Raw genomic sequence first — 9,236 nt, forward strand, 5'->3', positions numbered from 1 at the left:
CCACTCTCAACAGGCTGTATTGTTCTAGAAAAACAATGGTTGACAGCTGCTTCATGGCTTGATGCCACTTTTTTCATGGCACACTACGATACTGCTGCTGGAACTTCTAATGTATGAAGGATACCAGTTATATGCTATATTTTCCATAGCCCATATGGAAAATACAGTCCATATTCAGCCCTAACGGCCAATGGGAGATAGAGTAGTAAAACTCATGAATGAAAGAAACTTTCTGAAAAGACTTAGGATTTTGTCTCCAAGCCCCTTTTCGCTCTGTCTCTTTATTCAAGTGAAGATGAAGCACTCAGCTCTATCTGCCCACAGATGCTGACGCTGAGTTTGTCCTCCATTCGTAATTGCCTATGGCATAAGGAGAATCCACAGTCATTGGCAGAATCACAGCTGGACACTGTGTCTCAGTGTCCAGAGAGTTTGCGTCAATTCACATATTTTTCTACGTTATTGTGCTGTGAAAAAACAGATTTGTGTTTGGTCTGCTACACAACATTAGGTCCAGATGTCAGTTGTGAAACTAGCGATGGCAGTGTTTTCTAAGCATCACAAGCTTTAGTGACGCATCGCTCCTTGTGCCATAGTTTAATTTAATCATTGTTTGTACAAAGAATTTCTTTTTGAAGGGAAAATAAGGACAGTAAGGAAAATCATCCTGTTTGCAGACTTCTAGCTGCAGGCCAGTTGCTTTTGTGGGATCTGATTTAATACACTGCAGTGTATGTGTGGACATGTTTAACCTGAACAGTGAGACAAACTGATGCATGTCTTCCTCAATGGGTATCTTATCTCTTTGGCATCTGTTGGATGTGTTTAATCAGCTCCTTGAACGTGGATATCTAAAACACTTGAATTACTGTGACTTTCAGCTTTGAAGGCACTGCACATCTGCTTTTCTGTGTGACATTATTATAATTTTTTGGAACCTGTCAGTCCTCGTTTGTACATGTGTGTGTTTGATTTTTTTTCTGGACCTCTGAGTCAGAGATGGACTGAGTCATTACATCTAAAGCCTGTTTTAAATTCATCTGATTTGGAACTGTTTGTTCTGACTTGGAGTTTAAATCGAGACATTTAATTCAGTTTGGATACCTGGAAATTATCCAGTTTGGACAGAAATGGAAACTTCTGCAGGTTGCAGACAGGCTCAAGCACCTCCAATAAAGCTGTCTCTGTTGTTAACAATTAAAGCCTTTTTACGAGGCCAAAATTTAAGCGGCGAACTAAACCCATTCTCTGTTTTTTCCAGTAAAAAAACTGATTTATTCTTTGCTTCCAGAATGCTCCTCCTGCGACACATTTCTCGGTCCTCTCACCCTGAGCAGCCTGGAGTTATAAGACGAAGCAAAGATTGCATCAGGAATGCTGGCAGTTTAATGCTGTTCTCCAGGCTGCGCAGAAAGGGGGTGGGGTGCCTGGCTGGAACTGGGAGGAGAAGAAAAGAGGGGAGGGGGGATTTGGGAATATTCTTTGTCCTCGCCCAGCAGTTCGACACACAACTGGAGAAACGACGCGAGCTCCTCGTTGGAAAAGAAGAAAAACCTGGATGGCTTAATATGAAGAGCGGGAGGACTTTGATTTAAAAGAGAAACCCTGCGTAAGACCACGACTTTAATGAAAAGGAAGACCTGGAATCATAACTGAAGGTAAAACACCTCACAGACAAAGCGCGGCGGGGACGCGGGAGCATCTTCTCTTAGCTTTGGCTAACAAATAAGAGCTTTAACTAGACTTTTATCTTCAACTTCTCGGGCCTGTCCGCCGGTGGCTGTGATTGTAAAGCGTCGGAGGTCACTGCAGCGTTTTTAATAAGCCGTGCGTTACAGCACAAATCCGTTAAACGAGAGTTTACGCGCACAGTGTGAAAGCAGGGAGCGCTAATTAAAGAGAGAAAAGGGGAATCTTACGGCACATTAAGGCAAAGATATCTAATTAGCAGAATGTGCAGTTACAGCTGCGTTGGCACGCGGACTATTTATCTCGTTTTAACGGGACTTTTATCTGCATCCACTTTGTGATTGGACGGTCAGGAACCGTCTGGTTTTTTCCCCCCTGGAATCTGCCCACACACGCTTATGTGGGATATTAGCTGCAATATCGATACTTTCTTAACGGTTTTCAGGATTTATAAAAACAATGTCGCCCACCGGTTTGCTTTGATAACAGTCGGTAACGTTAACGGAGCACGCGGGGCACCGCGCTGACGACGTGTCCAGTCGTTGGCCACGAGGAGGAATTTTATTCCCTGCAAATGGATTAGCTTCCTTAAAATTTCATATCGGAATTCGTGGATTTGGGTTTTTAAATGATTTTTCTTGTTTTCTTGTCATTACTCTTCCTCAGTTTTACTAATTAAGTAGGTTTTATGATGTGACTCACTGTGCTGTGATGGGCGGATGGTTTGGGATGTCTTTTCTCCCCCAAACCCGGTTCTATCGTTAAACTTAACCGGAAGTCACTCCTTACTCAGGTCTGCTCGGTCCCTGCTTACTTGTCGGTCTCTCCCCCCCCCTGCTTCAGGACAGGGGCTTCTATGCTTAAGCGCATTGGGGTACCGGAAGGTTAACTGCAGCGAGCCTCCCAGATGTGGCACAAAACCCTCTCTGTTCAGCAGCAGTGTTGAATCTCCACTGGGTGAAAGCAGCCTGTTTTCTGTCAAATACCACACAGACAGGCCCGGGCTGGCTCTGCAGACAAGGCTGAAACTCATTTGTCTTTTGAGGGATGAGTGGGGAGCATCTAGGGAGTCTCTGCAAAATCTTAATTGTTAATACTGATGTTCGCATCACCCCCTCTAGTACATGTAAGGTTCAAGCTATATAAAATGTGGTCATTGAAAGCAGATGGATTTTACATTACATTACTGTTTCTTTGATAGGTGGGTAGGCCCATGAGAGGTTTCAGAGTCAGCACAGCTGAAGGAGACTGAAAGCAGGGTAGAAACGCTACAAAAACTCATCAAAATTTGGATGAACACTTCCGCTGCCGTGACTTCAGGTCCCTTGTTTTGTTATGTGCAGTGTACCAGCATTGATGAGTGGAAGTGATAAGCTCGATTCCAAAAATTGTTTTTGATGGAGTCTGTTATTCATCCCAATCCCTGCTCGGAATTTGATCCAGCGAGGTCCTGCATTTCTGTTAGGCAATCTTTGTTATGTAAAAGTTGATAAATTGTTGAGTAACTTAGCAGTTCGCACGTGATGGACTAGTGAATAGTGGTGCTGAGAAGGAGCTGTAAAACTAAAAATAAGGATATGAGCAACAGGCCCATCTACATACCATTCTTTGATTCCAGTGCTCAATTATCAAGAGCAGCTGAGAGTTACATAATTCAGCTCTTTCTACTTCCAGCTTTTTGCTTTAGGCTTGCTTGTGAGGCAGCACTCAGACTTGAACAAAATGTCAGTTCTTACTAACTATTAACCTACATTTCAAGCAGCTGAGGATCATCTTGACCTTTAGTCCTTCTGGCTTTGCATCAACAAAACTACAGTATAGCTCAGTTTAGATGGAGGGTAAAGGTAGTTCTCACAAATATTTAGTATGTGTTATCTCCATGGAAACCCAACAGTTGCGATACCACACTTTTGTGTTGCTGCATCTCTTTGCATGTAGAAATGAAATGGCTGCATACAGCAACAACATAAACCACAGATGAGATACTGAGAGGGGAGCAGTGACTAAACGCAGGAAGATAATTGTTTGATTTAGTAGTTAATGTTTCAGACTGAATCGTCAAACTTGCTGATCATTTATCTGATTGTCATTACCCAGTTGTTCCTGCACAATGCAAAATGTTCTTTATCTAGGGAAGTTGTTGTGTTGTTTTGTTTTTTGTCCTTGCCAACCCTGCGTCAAACATAAGTACCACTCACACTGGAGAGTTGCCCAGTATAACAAACCACTTATTGAGCTGGAGCGCTGAGGAGAGTAATCTTTAGAAGGCTTTTCAGTGGTAGTTGGTGTTGGAATCGTTCGGGTCACTTTTCCCTTATTTGATCTAGTTGGTCTTTTCATGCATGCAGTTTTTCTTAGCCACACAGCATATTATCAGCTAAAAGGCTTGTTGCAGGTGTGCATGTATACTTTTAATCAGCAGTTATGAATGAACGTTTAAATGATGTTAAACGTGATTTATCCCTCACTGCTAAAAACATGGGGGTAGATGGAAAAGTATCATAATCCAAGCTATGAATAAATCCTACAAATGTGCTGGGTGAATAATTTGAGGCTTTCATGTCCAGCGTTTCTTTTCACGGCATAACGGCGTCACTCGTTGGCACAGTCTCACGAAACCTCAAGCTAAGGAAGTTCTTTCACACAGACGACATGACCCATGAGCTGATCTGACTGAAAAACTGAGCAGTTTGTCAGCTGAGAGTAGTTTCCACACAGACTTCAATACAACCATCTTTTTAAAACTATAGAGAGCGCCCCCTTTTGGGCATTTGAAAGAATGCTGATTTGAGGTACTTGCAGTTGGCTTCAACTTTTAAACTCTAAAGATATGTTTGGATGTTATATAAACTCTGTGGTATGATGTGGTGAATATGTTCTTTTTTTGGTTTGTTTGTTTTTTGTAACCATAATATATAAGTTATTCAAAACTTCATGCTTTTATATTCACAGTAGGGATGGGAGGATGGAAATCCAGAATCTGTTCCATCAAGCTCATGGGTTGCTTTTTTCATTCCAGCCGTGTTTCTCTGCTCACATCCATGTCCTGGCAGTGGAGATTTGGATATAAATTAGTTGCACTGAGCAGGAAATAAATAAATTTTAAAAAGTATAAATAGAATGCATGGTGATGTCAGGATCAGTCGAGTCCATTCCTTTGTGCTGATGTTGCCGTAGGGTGCTAGCTGTTCTTTGTCAAGAATAAAAAGCACAAAACTAACAATGATGACACAGTGTTAAAAGTCATTTCCCATTTCTTTAGTCGAGTTGATGAAAAAGGTCACAGATAAAAGTTCAACAGACAAGAAATAGTGTTTGTGCAACAACAGAGTGCTTCCCACATGGCTGTTAAGCTAAAAACTTTGCATACGTTGGGCTTCAGCTTAAAAAAAATTGAGAAAACTGGTCAAAGGGAAGACAAAAGGGCAAAAAAAAACCAGGTGATTAACAGTATTTGTAAGTTATGACCTTGAGAAATAGGAAAAATCCAGCGAAGAGGGATCTGGCCCTTCAGTTGATCCATCTGCTGCGCACGGATTTGTCATCAGAAATGTCTCAGCCTGAGAGTTCAGGTTGTGTTGAAGAATAAAGGTGGTCACAACAACAATTGACTTTTGATCTCACTATTAACATAGATAACAAAACATTATATTTAATATATAGTGTATATACATCACATGATAACAACTAAAGAAATGAGGGCTGACTTGAGGTTTTCGCACAGCGCTACTTTTTATTTTATGATTCATATAGTTGAATAAAGGCTTTTCAGTCTTTATGACCGATACATGAACAGAGTCGTTTCAAGGCAGAGGCAAAAAGCAGCATAAGAGTTTGAATATAAACTTGTACCTTATGTAGCTGGTTGAAGTGCAGCAGCTTGGTTTATAGTTCTGGATAATTACACAGCTGAAGTTATGAGGTGTGAAGCCACTCACGCTCTTCATTACTACCTTGTTGTCAGATTACTAAAATTCAGTTAAGAACAACCACACGTGGCTCTGAATTAGTTTGTAACTTCTTAAACTTCTGTGAATGTCACTGAACTCTGTAAAAGATGAAGACAGCTTTCAGTGTCTTTGCACAGCAGTGTCGTAACATGGAAATGTGGTGCTTGACAGAAATTTTTCTTGCTGAAGTTTCCTCACACTAACACGCGCATGCTTCTTTTTTTTAATGTCTGACCTCAGGGCTTTTTCTTCTTTCTTTTTTTGCTGTGATAAACACCATGTACCATGTCTGCTGGTTAGACTGTCTGCACATCGCAGTCTGCCTGTGGTTACATGATTTTGATTGCATCTATTCAGACAATATCAGATCCTTGCCTGAACATGCCTGCAGATTTTACTCCATGGCTGTAATGGGTACTACTGTGAGGGTGGCATAATAGCACCACCTTGTGTTGCATAAACATGATACACCTACTACAGTGTATTTAAATGTTAAGTACTACTGTATTTCTTTTTTTGGTCATATTTTAGTGACCCATATTCCTTCACGTGCTTTCTGTTGTTGGGCCAGCTTCTTGGTAAAGACATCCAGAAATTAACTTTGATATATGCTTTTTTTTTTTTTTTTTTTTTCTCTTACACAGACATAGCTGTGTTCCTGTTCCAAAGACAAAATGAGTTGGAGCTTCCTCACACGCCTTTTGGATGAGATTTCCAATCACTCCACCTTTGTGGGCAAGATCTGGCTCACCCTCCTCATTGTTTTTCGGATTGTGCTGACGGTTGTTGGAGGAGAGTCGATCTACTACGATGAACAGAGTAAATTTGTGTGTAACACGCAGCAACCTGGTTGCGAGAACGTATGCTATGACGCCTTTGCGCCATTGTCGCACATTCGCTTCTGGGTGTTTCAGGTGATTATGATCACCACTCCCACCATCATGTACCTTGGGTTTGCTATGCACAAGATTGCTCGCATGGATGACGATGACTACAGGCCCCAGGGCAGGAAGAGGATGCCTATAGTGAGCCGTGGTGCTAACAGGGACTATGAGGAAGCGGAGGACAATGGGGAGGAGGATCCCATGATCATTGAAGAAATTGAGCCAGAAAAGGAAAAGGAGGTTGCGGAAAAGCCCAAGAAAAAGCACGACGGGCGCCGTCGCATCAAGAGAGATGGCCTGATGAAGGTCTACGTGTTCCAGCTGTTATCACGTGCCATCTTTGAGACCTCCTTCCTGTTTGGACAGTACATCCTTTATGGTCTGGAAGTGGCACCGTCGTACGTATGCACACGTTCCCCTTGCCCGCACACAGTGGATTGCTTCGTGTCACGCCCAACAGAGAAAACTATCTTCCTGCTTATAATGTATGCCGTCAGCGCCTTGTGTCTCCTCTTTACCCTGTTGGAGATCCTGCACCTTGGCATCAGTGGTATCCGTGACTGCTTTTGCACGCCACGGCCCCGGCACCCCACCCCACGACACTCAGCTCTGGCCAGCCAGAGGTCCTCCATCTGCCGCCAGCCCTCTGCGCCTCCAGGCTATCACACTGCTTTGAAGAAGGATCCATCTGGAAAACTGGGATTTCGAGATAACCTGGGAGACTCAGGTCGCGAGTCTTTCGGGGACGAGGCATCGTCTCGGGAGCTGGAGAGGCTGCGCAGGCACCTAAAACTGGCCCAGCAGCATCTGGATATGGCATACCAGAACGAGGAGAGCAGCCCGTCACGCAGCAGCAGCCCCGAATCTAACGGCACTGCAGTGGAGCAGAACAGGCTAAACTTTGCCCAGGAAAAGCAGAGCAGTACCTGTGACAAAGGTGAGGCTTCCATCTTTGTCTCTTGATAACCACAGTTTTGTTTTTTTGTTTTTTCCTGGCTGTTTTTGAAACTCATTGCTTAACAACCCTGATGATCTGTCTGCAGGTCTTCGTGCATAGATTCTCATCAGCTGGGCAGTTAACATGAGGAGCAGTGAGAGGACACAAGGGATTTGAACCAAGGGGAGTCTGTATGTGTGAGTGGGATGTTGTGAAATTGCTTGAGGTGGATGAAGTCAGCCCAAGCCTTCCAGTGTTATGGCCGACTGTGGTCGAGCATCGGTTCACATTGCAAGAACGGTCGTCTCAACCCAGCAATACTCGAGACACAAGCCGGTCTAAAGATCCAAAGTGCTTACAAACTGCCATAGTGCAACAAGAACAGTTAAGGTTACCATGTGCTTCTCCCTCAGGGCAGCTATTTTTTTTTTTTTTTTTTTATAAATATAATTAACTTTAAGTCTTAGAGCTATTAGTCATTTTTATGAGTTTGTCCTCCATTGGATGTTCAGTGATTGCATCTAAAGTTTGCATTAGATTAAAACTGGAAAACTTAATGGGATTTTTCTAAGGCCAAGCCAGATGTGCAAAAAAAGATGTTGAAACTGTAAGAATTTTGTGTTTTGTGCAGAAGTGAGAGTGCTTTTACATGCAAACAAAGGGTTAATGGACACAGCACCACTCATAAAGAAAAGGTACTGGAGTTATTGTCATGCTGATGAAGACTTTGAGGTGTAACATTTCATACAAAGGTTTCCCTCAAGTGTGTCAAAGGATTTGTTTTTTGTGATTTTGATGATGTTGCACCAGTCAACATTCCCAAGTCTGGCGCCTGACTGGTGACTGGAACACACTTGGGATGCCTTTGTCCAAAGGAATAGACAAACCTGGGTAATGCTTGAAAACCATTTAACTCTTGATAATGACTTGCATTGTTTTAAACATTTAATACTGTATTTTTGTATTAGTTGTAAGTGTTGTGGTCTTGACTCTTGTCACTGTGGCCAACACGTTTGGGATTATTTTGTTTTTTTCCCTGTTTTTCAAAGAGTATTTGCTACTGTCTTAGCTCCCTGATGCCAGATTTTGTTGGACTGGTGTATTCTGTTTGGTACAGTTGAGATAATATTGCAACACTTTTTTCTTTAATATTTAAATAATTTTGTTTTCTTATTTTATTAGGTACACATCATGTATGACCACAAGAAATGTTAACTTTTGTTTTTTTTTTTTTTTTTTTTTTGTTTTTTTCCTTTTGGTTAAGTGGGGATAAAACTGTATCTGTTTGATATCTGAAAGTGCTGATTGCTGGATGAGTGTTTTCACTGTTCCAGGATCTGTAATCAAATCAATGTGAATTTAATGCCTTGAACGCGCTCTGACGAGATGCCATCTTTTTCTATTCTGAATAATACCCACAGTGCCAATTCATATTTTCATCTCAAGTTATTTTTGAACAATGCTTTTTGTACTTTTTATACTTTTTGTATTGATAGAACTTTGTGGTTAGTTTTAAAATAAAAATCCAGCAAATTCAGATTTTTGGTCCTAGTTTTCCTTTGTTTACAAATATTGTTTTAGACAACATTGGACAATAGAGCATACCAGTAAAGGTAACGTAGACATTATCTCACGTCCCACAATCTTGGGTAAAATTTGGAAAGTGGTCCAGTTAAATAGATCCATCTTTGTATGTATTGAAAAAGGCCACAAGTATAACTCGGTTACTTTCCATCAGTGACCTGTACAGTGACTTGAATGATGTCTGTGAGGTCT

At 41.7% G+C, this 9,236-nt stretch overlaps 1 protein-coding gene across 1 annotated transcript; it reads left to right on the forward strand.

Annotated features, from left to right (window-relative positions):
* The first annotated feature begins 1,441 nt into the window (after window positions 1–1,441).
* gjc4b (gap junction protein gamma 4b) lies at window positions 1,442–8,997 on the forward strand. The gene is made up of 3 exons (XM_026145450.1): window positions 1,442–1,658; window positions 6,284–7,460; window positions 7,567–8,997. The coding sequence occupies exons 2-3, from the start codon at window positions 6,314–6,316 to the stop codon at window positions 7,578–7,580; spliced, it is 1,161 nt and encodes a 386-aa protein (XP_026001235.1). The 5' UTR covers window positions 1,442–1,658; window positions 6,284–6,313; the 3' UTR covers window positions 7,581–8,997.
* Window positions 8,998–9,236: the final 239 nt, after the last annotated feature.

Source organism: Astatotilapia calliptera, chromosome 16, assembly GCF_900246225.1.
Source record: "Astatotilapia calliptera chromosome 16, fAstCal1.2, whole genome shotgun sequence".
NCBI lineage: Eukaryota > Metazoa > Chordata > Actinopteri > Cichliformes > Cichlidae > Astatotilapia > Astatotilapia calliptera.

Excerpts from the sequence above, each read along its gene's own strand:
- gjc4b (XM_026145450.1), top strand. The coding sequence starts at position 6,314 with ATGAGTTGGAGCTTCCTCACACGCCTTTTGGATGAGATTTCCAATCAC.